This window comes from Antennarius striatus, chromosome 16 (assembly GCF_040054535.1).
Source record: "Antennarius striatus isolate MH-2024 chromosome 16, ASM4005453v1, whole genome shotgun sequence".
Taxonomy (NCBI): Eukaryota; Metazoa; Chordata; class Actinopteri; order Lophiiformes; family Antennariidae; genus Antennarius; species Antennarius striatus.
In genome coordinates, this window is record NC_090791.1 from 17,152,014 (window position 1) to 17,170,326 (window position 18,313).

Below are 18,313 nucleotides of genomic sequence, written 5' to 3' on the forward strand. Positions count from 1 at the left end.
GTTTTTATGTCAAGCAATTTAGATTATTCATTTTGTGAAAGGATTGATTGATTGATTGATTGATTGATTGATTGATTGATTGATTGATTGATTGATTGATTGATTGATTGATTTACAGTTCTTTGTTACATTAAATACAGGCTTTGTTACGTGGGTTACTTATGGATAGTGGCAGGCTGTGCATTTCACACTTGTGCCTTCAGTGATGTTCAACTTAGTGAGACTTGCATTAATACATCGCATAATACTGTAAGTGGATCCCACTGCTGCCACTAATGTAACATTCAGGACTGAGGTGTTTACAACCAGGGCTTTGAACCAGATTTGTTTGCCAATCGGTTTGTTCCGAACAGAAACAGTATTATAATGTTTCAGTTTTACGTTCCACCCACGAACTAACGTTCCTGAACCAGTTAGAACAAAAAAGTACAGTTCCCGAAGCGGTTAATAACGTTCCTTGTAAATATAAATAAGTAGGTAGCTTTAGGATTTTATATTGACAATTAAAGCAATTAGTTTCCATACATTACATTTGTCCCTGCAGTAGACACCATTGATCCAGTTATGGAAAAGAGGATGGAGAATCAAAGGAAGTTCGAGAAGTTGCGGCAGCTTATGATGCAACAAAGTTTGCGTATAACAGAGCCTACCGGGAAACGAAGACAGTGTCGCTCTGAACAAAGCATCTTGTGATCAGTCAAGAACAGAAAGAAAAAACGATAAATGTCCCGAGCGTCGGAGGAAGTTTCCCAAAGGAGACTAACTGCTACAAAGCGGGGATTTCTGCTCTGAAAAATGCTAGCAGCCAATAGGCTCATGTCTAAATCAAACATTTTTTAAGATTGACAGACTGCAACGTTTACCTGCTATAAATATAATCGAGGTTGAGAGACTGCCTTTTCCTTGACTGTTGGTGATATGCCTCAACTTCTCTCCACTCTCATCATGCATTGAGTGAATGAAAGGAAGGGAAACATGAGGACTGATATTTTTTTCAAGAACAAAAAAAAAAAAGTTGCCTGGTTTTATTTTCGTTCGTTGAACCGTTTCAAAGCCCTGTTTGTCACGTCTATTAATTGGGACAAAAAAAATCACTTCTGAAAAGGCGTTAGCCCTACTCCTTTCATTGTCACTCGCACAGAAGATCCCGGCCACACTTTTACAGACGTCACACAACTACGTCACAGAACTAAAACTGACTGAAATGACCATCGTTTATGACGCAACAGCTAGAGAAACAAAATACATACATACACTAACACACTCCTGGATGATGTATCACCTCTTACGTGTATAAAACGGGTTATTCCCTAGCAGTGTCACGGTTCGGTGTTGCTGCTCCGCTATGCTGGGGTGTGGCAGGAGACACCTGTCCCTCATCTCAACACGTGGACTTGATCAGGCTGATTAGCCAGAGCCTTTTGAAGACTGACTCTCTTTTGGTTCTGTGCCAGATTGTTTGTACCCTTGCCCGCACGTCTAGTTTGCTGGACTTTGTGAGTTTTCTTGTGTTTCCAGGATTTTTACGTTATTGATTAAAATATGATTGAAAGCTTCACCACGAGTATTCTGCATTTGGGTCCAAACCCTGCCCTCCATGACAAGCAGTGACAGCGTTATAAAGATGCAAGTGTCTTTTAAATATGAAAAGTTAAATAAAATGCTTGTAGTCACCAAAACAGCTGTTCAAATGACTTTTTTAAACACAAAATCCATTCTCCTTTCTTTCCTCAAGAACGCTTCGATCAGTTGGTTGTACAGTTTATCTGTGTGTGTTAATTCCAGCAACAAATTTGCTAGTTCAGGAATCGTACGGGATCGGAAGAGCTTCTCTTCAAATGTGCGTCTGCATAGCCTCTGAACAGCGCCTCCTTCTCAGAATAAGTATCCAATCACACGACACGTACATGTCAGGTGAACATAAAGCCAGCTCGTGATCTGATTGGCTGTTGCATCTGACTATTAACTATTTGTGCCCATTCACTCACAGTGCAGGGGGACCTGCATTTTAGATTCTGAAGGTCCTGGGCAGACACAAGCTAGCTGAATTCTGATTGGATAAAAACTCTCTGTCCCATAAACAGAACACTGACCCAGTGTTGGCCTGTGTAATATTAGATCACAACGTCCATCCATTCATCCATTTTCTTATCACCGTGTTATCCGCTGTGGTGGGTCACGGGGAGCTGGAGCCTGTCCCAGCTGGCTTGGGCGTGAGGCGGGGGAAACTCTGGACGCGACGCCAGTACACCGCAGAGCCACACAGAGACACAGACGACCACACACACACACACACTCACATCCGCAGTCAATTTGGGACCAGCCAATCCACAGGAAACACATGTTTTTGGAGGTGGGAGGAAGCCGGAGAACCCGGAGAGAACCCACGCAGACACGGGTAGAACATGCAAACTCGGCACAGAGTGGGACTCGAACCCGTAACCACCTTTCTGAGCGGCAACAGCGCTACCCACTGTGCCACTGTTCGGCCCTGTACCACAGTGTGTGTGTGTGTGTGTGTGTGTGTGTGTGTGTGTGTGTGTGTGTGTGTTTAAATATATTTATTTAAGGAAAATGCATTAAATTAAATCATGATTTCTGATTTCCAGAGAAGGCCTTGCTGGCCCACCACTGCTTACGGAGGAACAAGCATAATTACAATATATTGTAGATAAAAGTGGAAATGACTTCATTCGTCCTGAATTTAGTTTCTCTTTCTGGCCACTTGAGGGCAGTGAACACTCGCTCAACGATGAGGAGAACGGAATCAATGTCAAATGTAAAAAAAAAAAAAAAAAAACGTTTTCCGGTGTCACTTTTCAAAATAAAAGAGAACTCTCCGTTGTCGGTGAAACATTCAATAAATCAGCTTTTATTTGTAAAGTGTTAAATTACATCAACAGACATTCAAAGCACCTTCCCCAGTGGCAAGGGCATATTCCAAAATGACAATTCCAGGATTCTTTGGGCTGAAATAGAGAAATAGTGGTTCGGGGAGCATGAGACATTTTTTTCACAGATGGATTGTCCCCCACAGTCCAGACCTGAACCCCAATGAGAATCTTTGGGATGTGCTGGAGAAAGCTTTGCCCAGCGGTCCGATCCCACCATCATCAATGCAAGCAAGATCTTGATGAAGAAATAATGCATCACTGGATGGAAATAAATCTTGTGATATTGCAGTAGCTTATCAAAAAAATGTCACAGGAAATGCATGACGTAATCAAGGCTAAAGGTGGTCCAACAAAATATGAAAGTGTGTGACTTTTTTTTCACCAGACACTGTATAACATTTCATTTATTTCAGTATTTTACTTAAATCTGAAATTATTTTAAAGTTGTTCTTTTTTTATTTCCCTTGGACCTCACTATTTCTTGCTTTTTCTTCTGTTCTTGCTACCGCCTTCCCCTTCTGATTAAATACATCTCCAAAGTATTATTACTGTATTGTGAGTCACTTTGTTTCTCCTGATTGCCTCTTTCATTTTGTTGCTGTGTGATCTGGTTATTATGCCTCTTCATACAAATTATTTTCATGTCATGTGGGCTTAAAAACCTATTTATCCTTGTTTATTTTTCCTACGCATGACCCAGGCCTTATCCGTGTATATTTAGCTGTTTTCCTACGTTTATCCTCTTCTGTTGGTGTTTTGGCTGTGATGCTGTCATGCTTCTTGAATCTTTTCCTCATTCCTCCTTACAATTGCCATCTTGTGGTGACGGTGACTGGTTTGCGGTGTGCAGATTTATTCTGTCTTTTGTCAGATTTCTGTTGCTTTTGCACATGCATTGCTGTAAGGTGTGTTCACACCAGTCCTGTCTCTCACAATCGGGCCTGTCTGCGCTATCAATGAAGTAAATGATCTGTCTTTATACGTACCAATCTAACCTGACCATTCTAGTGATTGGGGTCAGGGTTCACTTTAATGTAACTGACCTGCTGGGCTTTGGTGGAGGTGTGTACAGTACTTTCCTGTCTCTGCTTCGGGTTTGGTTGCTTCAGCCAGCTGAAGTCGCTGGATCTCCATGCTGGAGGTGGAGCTGCTCCCACCTCCAAACACCCTGGAAGAGCCAGCAGGTCACCCCCCCGCAGGTGGGCTGACCTGTCAGTTCCAGCAGTGACGCACACGGGGCTTGGCGCCCCGGGCCAATTGGCTGCTGCTTGCGATCCAAGGACATCCTCCCCCCTGCCTGGGGGTTGGGGGGTTAGTTTATCATGTCAGATGCTGATGTGAATCTAATGAGTGGGGCAAACATCTAATTCACACCGATGGGAGAGAGGATGAAAAAAAGATAGATTGGGGGGGGGGGGTAGAGGAAAAATAGAGGAAAGACAGAAGGGATGAGGGGGAAGGACGCAAGAGCAGAGAGAGAGAGAGGGAGGGAGGTAGAGATGCAGTGATGGTGAGGGAGGGGGAGGAGAGGGAGGAGCAGGGGGGAGGCAGGCGCTCAGTCTGTTCGCCCGCCGGAGGAACGAGCAGCAGCGGGACAATGGAGCGTCTCTGCCGCGGCCCCTAACGGACACCGGGCTGGCTCCGCAACACGCCGGGATTTTCTACGGTAAGGTCGCTGCGGATCGGATCCTCCGTCCGGTTGTGTCTGGAGCGGTTTGACGGGTGTTTGGATTTAAATCCAGCGAGAAAGAGAGAAGAGAAGAGAGAAAAGAGAGGAGAGAAAAGAGAGGAGAGAGGAGAGAAAAGAGAGGAGAGAGGAGAGAGGAGAGAGGAGAGAGGAGAGAGGAGAGAGGAGAGAGGAGAGAGGAGAGAGGCTGCAGGAAGGAAGCGACGCAGCGCAGCGGACAGACACCCAGCAGGGCCTGCCGTCCTTCCGTCTGCTGCTGGGGCTCACACACACACACACACACACACACACACACACACACACACACACACACACACACACACACACACACACACACACACACACACACACACACACACACACACACACACACACACACACACACACACACACACACACACTGTTGACGGGAAACGTCAGTGGGCTGCGGTGGAAAAGCGTGAGCAGACGAGTATCCGGAATATCACATCCGCGCTGCTTGTCCTCCGAAGAACGTTGCGCAGAACTCCTTTACAAATCCTGATGTTTTTTATTCGCAGTAACCGCAGGCTGTATTAAACAGCTCTGATCGTGTTAAATAAGATTGATTTAGAAACGTTGAACAATTCTAGAGAATTCGGCGTGGTGTGTTTTCTCAATTATGTGTTTTAAATACCATTTAAACTAAATCTTAAAGTGCGGACACAGTGGACGTCGCCTCCCGCTACGGCGTCTTCTGACAGGAGGTAAACACGCAAACCACACATAAAAGTTGTCATTTTAGCTGTAGTGGGATCTGCTCTGTGTGTCACACGCAAGCCGATTTGACCACCGTGTCGAAGTCGTTCAGGGCAGCCGTCAGATTTATCTCCATCATGACTAGCGTGACGACAAAAACAACGCCGCCATTAAAAGCTCGGTTTTGGGAATGGAGGTTCGGAGCGATCCGCGTGTCGCCGCCAACAAAGCCTTCCTCTCGCCAGCAGCAGCAGCAGCAGTGTGTGCGTGCGTGTGTGTGTGTGTGTGCGTGCGTGTGTGTGTGCGTGTGTGTGTGTGTGTGTGTGTGTGTGTGTGTGTGTGTGTGTGTGTGTGTGTGTGTGTTCCAGATCGAACCGCTGCACGGGGCCGTGGGCCAGAGCTCCACGACAGATGCGGTTATTGTCGATGGGGATGGATGGAGTCATTGTAGTTACAATAATGCGCCTTCTGTTGGACAGTGACGCAGACTGACGCACAGATCCAGAGATGCTGTCCGGGCGTGGAGACTGAGAGAGACTCCTGTTCGGACCGGGGGGGGGGTCTGAATGTCAGGGGAGAAACATCTCCAGCCCTGCAGGGACTGAAGGGACTGGTTGCACCGCTCCAGTCCTCATAGGAAAACCTGTTTTTGAAGTAACATGTCATTTAGAAAGCAAGATCTGTGCTGGAGCCTGTACTTAGTGAAGGGAGGGGCCGTGCAGACACCTCCCACAGTAGCTGGTAAGCACATGCATGCTTCCTCCTACCCCAGGGGGAAATGCACATGTCAGCAGTCACTGGTGTCCGTGTGATGAGGATCCCTGTCTGCAGACGAGCTCACATCTGTGGGTAGACACAACTCACTGGGGTGTGTTCCAGAGATGGGGGGTGGTGGGGGTGGTGGTGTGAATCAGTGATGGTGGCGTTCATGACCGGGAGCGCACAAGACCAGAATGAACCGCTTATCTGTTCTGTCCTGTCCTCTGGTCATGTAGTGGAACATTTAAAACTGAACTGGGATCTGTTTTTGGCTGTTTTTGTTTGTCATGTTTGTCCACGTGTCAGTGCGATTATTCCAAAAGTTTTATTTCAGACATGGCGTACAGGCCAAGGAAAGGTCATTCAGAGTTTGGTGTTGGCTCAAATATAATTAAGTATAGTATTTTACGTACTATAAGGCGCACCTAAAAGCCTTTAATTTTCTCAAGAAGCTGACAGTGCGCCTTATAACCCAGTGCGCCTTATAACCCAGTGCGCCTTATAACCCAGTGCGCCTTATAACCCAGTGCGCCTTATAACCCAGTGCGCCTTATAGTGCGGGAAATATTGTAATGCTTAAAATTCTTAGACAACATTTGATCTATCTTCAACAGCAACCAAGATAGATCCTTTTATCTTGAATTAAATTCAAGATAAAATGAATAGTCAGGTTCCTGGTTGTGGGGGGGCAGGTTGTCATGAAGGAGTCACATTGTGTGGGTCAGTCATGAGGCCAGTACTTTTTAAGTGTGGTGATATAATGAGGAAACTGAGCTGACGTTACAAAACGTCTGTGTGCCGTCACGTAACAGCACCCATATATATGCAAGGGAACCTGAGTTGATGCTCATGTTGAATTCACAATTCAACGTGATGATGCTTCTGGGGGCTGCAGTCAGATTGTGTTTGTCTGTGTGATGTGTTGCAGGATTGTGTGTGTCAGTGTGTGTTTATCAGTGCAACCAGGAGGCTGCCGGCGCAGTCGTCCTAACAATAGCAGGAAAAAGGCCAGGAGTCATGTTTGCTGAGTGTGTGAGGGGCTCACAAAGGTTACTGCCTTGCATTGGACTTGCTTAACTTCACATAATCAGTGTGTGTATGTGTGTGTGTGTGTGTGTGTGTGTGTGTGAGAGAGAGAGAGAGAGAGAGAAACTACGATTTGGCAAGACGGTGTCACAAGATGTGCTGCAGTCAGCTGTGTCATCAGGAGTTTGCGTTGAGGGAGGCTTTATTCTGTAATACCGCAGCGTCCAATCAGCATCAAGTTAGTTAGCGTTGTCATGGGAATGGATGTAAACTGTCACACAAACAGCAACAGGATGCAACACGTTTTATCCTCTCCGTTCAGATGCATGCAGCGACTTATTCCTGCTCCTCTGCTGATTTAGTTGGCAACACAAACATAAATGTCTGTATGAATCACTGATGCTGAGGGTCTCTGTGTGGAGCTGGATAGGATGGAGATGATTAATGATTGATTGACTCATATTAGCCTCAGACCAATGGGGATTTGTTTTGTTTGGTGTCAATGAAGTCTTGATGTCATTTAGTACAGATATTTATAGATTAACAGATATCAAGTTTACAGTTACTTAGCCAGTGTGTATGATTCTGTTGGACATTATAGTGAGATGAGGCATATGCTTTTCATGTGTTTACCCAGTGTAACTCTCTTCTTAATGCAGTTTGTGCCACCACATTTCTGTGTGGCAAAACATCCTTTTCTAAACAAACTTGTAATGGAGCTCACTTCACAACCTGGTCCCCTCTCCAGGTGAAAGCACTGCAGCGTGGCGTCACTAAACAGCAAACTGGGATTCTTATAAGGGTGACGTGACTTCACACATACAGGAGCTGTTGGGTCCGAGCAACACTGAAGACGATGTTGTCGACGTCGTCAGGCTGTGTAGTCGAGCGTCATCTGAGCAACGACCTCACGTCAACGTTCAGACAAAACCAGTCGTCTACCAGCGTGCGTTAGCATCATGTTTGTTTGTTAAATCTGTGTCGCAGAGACAAAAGTATTTATGAGCACTTGTGTTATGTGGCATGGCTGCTTTTTAATATTTCAGCCCAAAGGAGAAATTTTCCAGTTTTTAGCAAAACTTGTCTGGTGAACAGAAACTAAAGCTAAGACAAAAGGTGATTGAAAAAACAAAACAATTTATATTGCATTGGTCCAAAATAAATACTGAATGCGCTCCTTTATCCAGATCCACTCTAAAATTGATTTGGTAAATTGCTGACTGGACAAAGTTCCACCAAACTCCATTTGTGTAATGAACACTAATGTTGAGAAAAGGCCCGTCTTCAGTGTTAAAGAAAAAGAAGTAACATTCCAGAATGGGCTGGTTTTATATGAATCCACTCCCAAACATGATGGTGTCTTTCCTGTCTTCAACCCAACCCCCCCACCAAGGTTGATGAAAGTCCGTCTGGTGGTTTCCGTGCGGTCCTGCTAACACACCGCTCACATAGACCATGTGTGACAACACAAACTGAGCGCTCCGTTAAATCCTTTACAACTTTACAACTGCAGTGGTTTTCATTGTCGTCATGACGACACAACTACAGATCTTTAGGGCCAGAGAAAGTGTTTGATGGCTGCTAACAACACACACACACACGATTAATGATGACATCAGACTCTTTTGGGTCTCTTTGGTCAAAATCGTGGTGGAAAACTTGACTTCAGGATTTGGCAGGTTGTGACTCAAAGAGACGGGTTACCAAACACGACTGTAGAAACGACTTCATGTGATGTTTTGTGTTGAGCGTTTGAGTTAAGGAAGCGCTTTTCGTATCGTTGTGACAATGTAGCTTAAACTGTCTCAGTCTTCACACCTCAGGTGTGATTTTCACACCAATCCCACAGTCTGTTGGACAAATGAGACATGTCTCTGGCTCCATGTATGTTGGATTACTAAACAACTACAAGAATGCTTCTTCGTGGGTTTCCTGCTGTTGGGGTTGTGGTCTGTTGGTGGAGGTAGTTGTGATTAAATTATCAAGAACTACATATACACTTAAGCTTTATGGTTATTCATGACCATGTCAGACAATTCACAAAGTTGGGTTTCACAGGCTTTTGTTGACGGGACATCCCAGAGATGCAACCTGGGCGGGGGGAGAACGTCAGATCCAACGTTATGCCTCTGACTGCAGTGAATTCGATGATGTTGGTGAGCGGACTGGGTGATAACAGAGGCCCGTCTGAGGAGTTGTCTGCGTTCATCTGCGTTCGTCTGCTGATGTCGTCCCAAAGTGAGTTTGACATCCAGAGCGGCGACACGAAGGCAGGTGACACGTGAGGTGACGGTGCGTCACCGGTCTAATGGGATTATTTTGACAGCTCTAACAATGCCATGTGGCTGCTAGGAAATACACAGTGGATCAGCTGTGTGGCTCTGTGTTGTGTCAGGCCTATCATACATGCCATACACAGGGACTGGTTTTTGTTTTTTATTGTTTTTTTTTTTTAATTAAAGGTAATATGAAACTGGTTTTACTCTGGATTGGTTATGTATTCATTTATTTATGTTCTAAAACACCGACTCAAACAGCTTGTTTCATTTTAGCCAGCAGAGGAAAACTCAAAAGATTCATTGAACGTTGATATCCAATGCGAAAACCAATGACGGTGACGCTATAGCAGTTTGGTTTCCATGCATTTGGTACTTATGTAAATGGACTGATGTAACTTTGTCGTTTGATAATCTTAACAGAGATGGATTCAAACTAACTTTCAGTCCAGTCGCTCTTTATTCTGATCATCTTAATTCATATACAAGCTGTTTTATGTTGGTCTGGTGGTCCATGGGTTTTTAGCCCAGACCACGAACCAACGACTGTCTGCTGTCACCTTTCCAAATACATGAGGTAAAAACAGTCTGAAGATGACTTCTTAAATCAGACGGTTTGATGTTTTTCCTTTCTTTTCTTGTAAATTGAACATAGTTTTTATTTTGGACTCAGCAAAACAAGATTTGAATTTTTTTTTAATCTCTGTTTGGTTGTTTGAGATTGATTGAGGCGGAGGTGACTGGTTTTAACCTGGCTGACGTTAATTACATTACTTTATGTTATATCAATTATATTGTCAAGCTCTGGTCTCCTATCTTAGTTACTTGCTTTTTGAAATCAAACACAACAGCCATCACTGGTATTCTAATGACTGGTTATGCTGACAGTAAATCATCCACACGCTTCACAATCCATGCGAGAAAAAAAGATTTAAAATCCTCAGGATGCTCCCACAGACCTTGACTCCATGTGTCCACAGGATCCACAGGGTCCATCAACAGCTAATCAGCAACGCCCTTCCAACAGGTGCTGGATCGGGTTGAATTCTAGGAACTCGGTATGCAGAGCAGCACCTGAAGCTCACCAACACGTTCCTCAATGGTCAACTGGTGGCGGGCTGCTCCAACCAACGCAGGCTTTAATGTTGTGGTGCATTGTTGCATGGATCAATAATCAATAATTGTTTGATCAGATGATAATGAAAATTTAAAAATAAAAAGGTTTTGTCCAACAGTACCGTAAAGGAAAAGAACAACAACAAAAAACAGTTGAGAAGCTGTGAGAAACAACATAAACAACATCTCAACTAAGTAGCTGATTAAAGTGAGTGGAAAGGCAGTCGGTCCTGTTGATATATCTGTGGAGGCATTTAAGTGTCTAGGAGAGGTGGCAGTAGAGTTTCTGACTGGGTTGTTCAACAGGATCTTAGATAGTGAGAAGATGCCTGAGGAATGGAGGAGAAGTGTGCTGGTGCCCATTTTTAAGAACAAGGGAGATGTGCAGAGTTGTGGCAACTACAGAGGAATAAAGCTGATGAGCCATACAATGAAGTTATGGTAAAGAGTAGTGGAAGCTAGACTAAGGGCAGAAGTGAGCATTTGTGAGTAGCAGTATGGTTTCATGCCAAAAAAGAGTACTACAGATGCAGTATTTGCTTTGAGGATGTTGATAGAGAAGTACAGAGAAGGCCAGAGGGAGCTGCATTGTGTTTTTGTAGATCTGGAGAAAGCTTATGACAGGGTGCCCAGAGAGGAACTGTGGTATTGTATGAGGAAGTCTGAAGTGGTAGAGAAGTATGTTAGAGTGGTGCAGGACATGTATGAGGACTGTAAGACAGTGGTGAGGTGTGTGTAGGTGTGACAGAGGAGTTCAAGGTGGAGGTGGGACTGCATCAGGGATCAGCTCTGAGCCCCTTCTTGTTGCTATGGTGATGGACAGGCTGACAGACGAGGTTAGACAGGAATCTCCATGGACTATGATGTTTGCAGATGACATTGTGATCTGCAGTGAGAGCAGAGAGCAGGTGGAGAAGAAGCTAGAGAGGTGGAGGTTTGTCCTGGAAAGGAGACGAATGAAGGTTAGCCGCAGTAAGACAGAGTACATGTGTGTGAATGAGAGGGACCCAAGTGGAAGAGTGAGGTTACAGGGAGAAGAGGCGGGGAATTAATCAGCATCCTGGTCACTCCCAAAGAGAACTGCAGGTGGGATACCGGCGCATCGCAGAGGTGCTAAAACACATCGACAGATATTTCAAAGCACCCTTACAGAAAGAAAAACCCTGGTTTAGGAACCTTAAATGTATTTTGTTTCATATATTTTTTAATACTGTTTGCTGGTTGTGCATCAAAGAAACCATTGGATCCGTGCCCTGGGTCGTGGTGACTCATCTCTGTGTTTGCTGTCACAGACAGTGATTCATCGATCAGTGTTTGTGCTTCTCTGTGGTTCAGGAGGTGAACGTCAGACGGCTCAAGGATGCTACCGTCCTCATCCCTGCTCATCGGCTCTTCACCAAAAGCTATCTGATTAACCAATCATGATGAAGACTGAGCCCCCAGCAGCCACAGGGGCCAGCGTGACCCCTGGTGGCAGTGGCGGGGGGAACGGCAACTCGAATCTGCGGAGTCCTTCGCCCCACCGCAATGCTTACCAAGCGGGGCTGGCGGCCCTCAAGAAGGCCACCGACCACCTCAACAACGCTACCAAAGGAGGCCCCGACCCTACTTCAAAGCCTGTGCTTATGCCCCGCCCAAATGGGAGGGGCCGGAAATACGGATCAAACGTCCACCGCATCAAGAACATGTTTATGCAGATGCAGTCTCCAGGTGATGAAGAGGATGGAGCCAAAATGATTGGTAATTCACCTAACCTGTTTGTGACCATTTTCCCACACTTATACATTCTGGTTTTTGAACGTACATTTAAGTCCTCATTTCCTGCAAGTGTTTGATTACTCTGGTTCACTTAGACCTTACCATTCACCCAACCCCTCCCTCAAACAGGAAGTCCAGGTGTCAGAATACCTAAGTAAACAGAGCAGGGCACAACAGGCCAGTCATGTGTTGGTTTTCCTGCATGTTGAAGTGATGTGTGTTGGGTTGTGATGAGAACGCCACTTAGTCGGAAGATTTTTTCTTGTCGTTTTCTTCTTGAACCAAAAACAGGAGTAAACACTCGTTTTTCACCCAATGCTGGTGAAAAACTTATTTATACCTTAACACTTCACGGCTGTGTTACACACTGAGAAGCAGTTATAAGTGAAAACCTTGGTGTTTCCTAAGCTAAAAGTGTTTTACACCTCTTCAGCATGGAGGTAAAGAAGCAGACCTCTAATTATTTTTATTAGTTTCTGCATTAGCCTAAAGAAACGTACGTAGAAATACAAGGTTTATTTTATTCACATCAACGTAGTAGGAAATGGAAGCAGTCAGTGTTATGCTTTCATTATTCAGTGATGATGTGCATAAAAAAAATTATTATTCAAAATACTCTCAGCTATCATCGTAGCTCAACGAGAAGAAAAAGAAAACGTGATCGCGTTATCAGTACTTGATTAAATACTCAGCAATATTAGTACTTTGAAATCCAAATGCTAATGGTTCATCTAGGTTATTGAAACCTTGGTTTGACTTTAGAACAATGTTATTCCAACAGAACCCAGATTCCCTTCTTTTTTAAAACTCTAACGTGTCTTTCGTTGGACTTCCTGGTGTGTTCAGGTAAAGAGCAGTCCATCAAACTGTCGTTGCCGAGGGCGTCCAGCCTGAATGAGAACGTTGACCACAGCGCCCTGCTCAAACTCGGGACCACCGTCTCTGAGAGGGTCAACCGTTTTGATTCAAAGCTCGGTGGAGAGGGTGTGGGGTTCTCCAAACTCCAGGAGACCAGGAGGATCTTCGAACAGAGGACTCTACAGGTAGGAGGTTTTTGTTTGTTTGACACTACCTGTGTTTGATTGGGATCAAGACTGTCTGACTAGTTGACTTGTCTCCTCCAGGAGAAGCAAGCTGCCACTAATCGCATCTTGCTGGTGAAGGAGCGAGCGTCGGGCTTCCAGGACAGCCGTCTAGATGTTGTAGCTCGCTTTAACGGGTCGACCGAGGCTTTGGACCGCCTGGACGAGCCCCCTGCTCCTCCTCTTCCTGCTCCTCCTGCTGCTCCTGCTACTCTTCACGCTGCTACAGCTCCGGTCGGGCCCGGCGACGCCGTCAGCCCCACTGTCAGTCAGCTCAGCGCCGTGTTTGAGAAGAGCGAACCGCAAAACCACCTCTACCTCCCCCAACGTCGGTCTGGCCCCGCCCTGGCACCGAAACCAAAAGCTCCAGCTACAACCGAAGCTGTCGGAAGGAAGGTGAGAATAAGTTGATTAATCTGAAAAATAACCTGCATGTTGAGAGACGTTGGTTGAAGGGGAGGGTTAAACTCTCTCCTTGTTTGCCTCTCGTAGACGAAGGTGCTGCCTGCAGGTAGGGAAGACCAGGAGGGGCAGGCAACAGCCGGCGTGAATACCGCTGAGTCAGACGTGAAAGGTTCTCCACAGAGGAGCACTGGAGGAGTAACAACCAACGAGGAGGACAGGTCCAGACCATCAGGGGACCAGCTGTCCAACACCTCCTCTTCATCCTCAGTGGCTGTCTCCTCCTCCTCTTCAGAAGCCAAACCAGAGTTGTTGGTCCAGCCACCAGCGACTGAAGCTAAGGACTCTGTTACAGAGCAGGGACCTCCTACCGAGGAGCAGGACACCTCCACGCCATCTGAGGTCGGAGCCCGACTGGTGCAAGCCGAGGTTCATGCCTCACTGGAAAACGGAGAAAAAGAGCCTTCATCTTCCTCTCCCTCACCAGAGGAGAAAGAAGCAGACTCTGAAAGAAGAGGTGAAGAAGAAGAGGAGGAGAATGACGACGATGGCTCGAGAAAGGATGATTACTCAGAGGGGGATGTGATAGATATCAGTGCGTACAGCGGGCTCGGAGACGACTCTGGGGGCAGCCAGCTGGATGATGATGATGAGGATGAGGATGAGGATGACGAAGATGAAGAGGCATATCAGCCGGAGATCAGCTGCCATGAGATTGCAGGTCTACCTGATGAAGAAGAGCCCCCGCCTTCTAATAGGAAGATTCAGTTCAGCACCGCGCCCATCAAGGTGAGTCACGTTTGGTTGCATGAAAGTATTTTACTTTCCATTTTTTATCATCATCATCATAAAAATGATAATAATAATAATAATTATTATTATAATTATTATAATTATTAATATTAATATTAACATTAATAATTAATAATAATAATAATTATTATTATTAATAATAATAACAATAATCAGGAACCATCATGTTGTAAAGCCGTTTTAGTGGAGCGCCCACATCAGGAACTCCGTGAGGCGCTTCCTCTTTGGGGTCAGCAGTCTGGGTGTTTCCACATTAGTCTCATTTCTGTTTCCATGGTTATAGTATGGACTTTGGTTCTTTCTGTTGATTTGTTTTTTTTCCAAAGCACATTTCCAATACTTTCAGCATTTTCTTCACACACTTTCGACTCACGGCAACCAAGCACTGAAGATGCGCCTTTCGATTTAGGAACTTGCACTTTTCATGGTTACGACTTGATTCTGTGACTGGGTTTTGTCTCAGACGAGGTTTTTCCAGCATAATAAAATTGGTGCCTTTTGGCATTTTGGAAATTTGACCTTTATTCTGACAACTTTAACCTTTATTCTGACAATAATTAACAAGAATTACAGTTAACTGACAAACAAGTAACTTCTTTTTGTCTTCCTAAGATGAGATTTAGCTGTGATGTGCTCCAATCATTGACAATGGATGAAATGTCTTTGTATAAAAGTGAAAGAAGATACTTTATGTCACCCAACCGTGGCTCTACGGATCACCTTAGCATCTTTTACCTTATTTTCTTGCTCACACATTTCCTGTTTTGGTCAAAAGGGAGCAAAAGTACTAGCAGAACACACTCCTCCACCAGGGCCAACAGATCCATCTCCATCCATCACAATTCGTGGATTATTTCCTGAAAAAACTGGAGAAAATGTCTCAAATCTTCAGAATGTGGATCCGTTGTTGTTTGACACGTTCACGTCCGTTCAGCGGAGTTCAGTAGCTTTTTTATAATTAAAGAAAATGCTGAAAAACATCGTGTTGAACAATTTTTTTTATAAAATCATAGGAGCAGATCCTGCTCTGGACCCAGACCAAACCCAACTGGATTAGTCTGGCCCGTGTACCGACCCTTCATGACATGTAATCAGAGGGTTCCGTCAGAGCCACCAGAAGTAAAGGTCATGTCTACGTGAAACACTTTCATATGGTGGTCGTGTGCATAGGACGATGAAACATTCACATCTTTTCCTTCAACACAATTTAAATATGATTAAATTGTGTTGATCTTTTGTATTATTAATCTGAATATACAAAGAAACTATTAAATAATCTATCAAATAAATATTCAGTTAAAAGCTGTCCTTCTGAAATGTAGTGAAGAGGAACAAAGTAGTTGTCACTCTTTCAGCAACAGGATTTCCTGCTGATGCTACCTCAAAACGTGTGTGTGTGCGTGCGTGTGTGTGTGTGTGTGTGTGTGTGTGTGCATATATCTTGATTGAACACAATCACTCTTCTAAACTGGATTGCGTGTTTCCAGAAACACGAGCCTCCTCCCGCCTCCTCGCTGCTGGATTTTGTGACAGTCGACCGCGGATTGTGAAACATGTCACAGCTCGCCATGATGAAGCTGTCACGCTAACAAGATACTCCCTCAGTGAGAGAGACGGTCGAGTAACGTAGAGTTAATACGGCTTGCAGCAGAGGAGATGAGAGCTGGAGTATGATATAACAGGTTTGGTATTGAAACAGGATGTTGTCTCAGAAGTCTGCAGAAGCCCCATGAAACTGACAGCATCCACTACTCTTCCTCTTCAGTCTTGTGGCAGTAGAGGATTACGGGAAGCAATGTGTTTTATTTCGGGTCAGAAAGGGATTCTTTACATTTTCTTGGCCTTTAAAACATCCAACCACTGACCTCTGTAGCCACAGTGTGGCTAAAAGTAGATCTGTGTCCTGGGGTGAGCTGCGGATAAACGCTGAGCTGGCCGCCCAATTAATCATGTCATACAGCAGATGCTGGTGACGGAGAACGCTCTGATGAAGGTTCCTCAACAGTTTGCCCTCCATCTGATGATTGTGCAGCTTGTGAAGCGTCTCTTCCACACATCCAGCCTACAGTTCATCATCATAAGATGTGAGAACCGGCTTTAACAGAGGATTCAGGGACAATCCGTTTATTGAGGAGTATGAATTGACGTTTTTGTCCCAGCGAGTCAGCAGGTTGATGTGAATCTAGCTCTACAGACGGTCTTCCTGCCTCGTCTCGTAGCTGCAGGGTTCTGTCTCTGTGGACGATGTGCAACATCTAAGATTCATTTACAGCTCCTCCAACGGAAACACAGTCGACACAGAGAGAGTAATGGTTACCATGGTAGGAAACGTGAAGGTTTGGTTTCGTAGCATGACATATATTTAGTTCTTTAATAGTAATGTTGGCATGAAAAGAGACATTCTCATACAGGGTTTGTTAGGATTTAAAAATAATGTGAGCCCTGTCATTGGAATGTTGACATAAAGAGTAAACACGTGTCTAGCAGCATGAAAAAAATGTTAAGTTAGTATAATTAACAACACAATAGTCACTACTAGCATAATGCTAATGTCAAAGACAAAATACAGCATTTTCCGCACTATAAGGCGCACTGGACTATAAGGCGCACTGGACTATAAGGCGCACTGGACTATAAGGCGCACTGGACTATGAGGCGCACTGGACTATAAGGCGCACCGTCGGTTTTTGAGAGTTAAAGGCTTCCAGGTGCGCCTTATAGTGCGGAAAATACTGTATATTACTGTAAAACCGAAACCCAACATGTGTTGTGTAACATTTTTTATATATCAACTATAATCAACTAACCAATGCAAAAACACAAGACGTAAAATTGAAGGAAAGTGTTTCGTCTTAGTGAATAAACTCATTATAATCTCCCGCCTCCATCTGATGTTCGCTGGGGGTTTAGTCTGTCCACAGATCCTCGAAATCCACTCGACAGAATAAATGTCTTCTGCACATTCGGACAGGGGTGATTCTTTCAGTCTTTCACGTGTGTTAAAGATTATAAATCATTTTTTCTAGTAGCAGGGGCTTCTGGAGCAGAGAAGACAGGAGTGGAACTAGTAAACATAAAAGACCTCATTTAATATTTTCATTTTATTCAGAGGGACTTTCAGTCAGACAGGGCAAAAGATAACACAAGCTATGTGAGTGTCGACATCCTGTCTGCACCAGCATTCACACAAACCACTTCCTGTTCATCAGACAGGTTCGAGTGGAAGATGTTTACAGTGTAGTGTTTTCTGTGAACAGTGGTGAACACCAGCGCCTCCTCAGGTCAGTGACGAGCAGAGGAGTCAGGCTGTGGTTTGGTCTCTGCACACGACTGAAGCCTCGTGTTCTAATGGATGATGGGTTCCGACAGCCACCACACACCCGTCTGACCTGCGGTGTGCTGAACGTGGAGCTCTGACCTGCTTCGTTGGGATACGACTGCTTGTTCCGAGGGGTTTAGCGTAGAGGATCGCTGCCCGGACACGTTGGGTGTCATTCAACCTGAAAACCGGTTAGCGGTTGTTGTTGTTCTGATTTTACTTCAACATGTAAAAATTCCAACCTCCTCTCAGGGAATCTCAGGGTTTTAGTCAAATCTCAGCCTCATGTCGTCTTCCGGCATGAACTTCTAAAAAAAAGCGAATAAACTTGATTTCAACGTGGATTAGGTTTATTCCCAGGATCTTGGTGGTATGTGATGGAGTTCCATCACATCGGTATGGAATAATAATAAAGGTGGAATGATGAATCACGCTGTTGGACCGGTGTTGGAGTGGCCAGGTGG

The 18,313-nt window shown here is 44.8% G+C and overlaps 1 protein-coding gene across 2 annotated transcripts in view; it reads left to right on the forward strand.

Annotated features, from left to right (window-relative positions):
- Nucleotides 1-4,431: 4,431 nt before the first annotated feature.
- LOC137609237 (neurabin-2-like) overlaps nucleotides 4,432-18,313 on the forward strand; it is a 28,602-nt gene continuing 14,720 nt past the window's right edge. Inside the window, exons 1-5 of one of the 2 annotated variants that reach the window (XM_068336135.1) lie at nucleotides 4,432-4,560; nucleotides 11,811-12,215; nucleotides 13,080-13,276; nucleotides 13,358-13,711; nucleotides 13,808-14,506. In XM_068336135.1, coding sequence (XP_068192236.1) covers nucleotides 11,897-12,215; nucleotides 13,080-13,276; nucleotides 13,358-13,711; nucleotides 13,808-14,506 — 1,569 coding nt within the window. In that variant the 5' untranslated portion in view covers nucleotides 4,432-4,560; nucleotides 11,811-11,896. Of the gene's footprint in view, nucleotides 4,561-5,072; nucleotides 5,307-11,810; nucleotides 12,216-13,079; nucleotides 13,277-13,357; nucleotides 13,712-13,807; nucleotides 14,507-18,313 lie in introns of those variants that run through there. The other variant, XM_068336136.1, reaches the window with a different exon arrangement.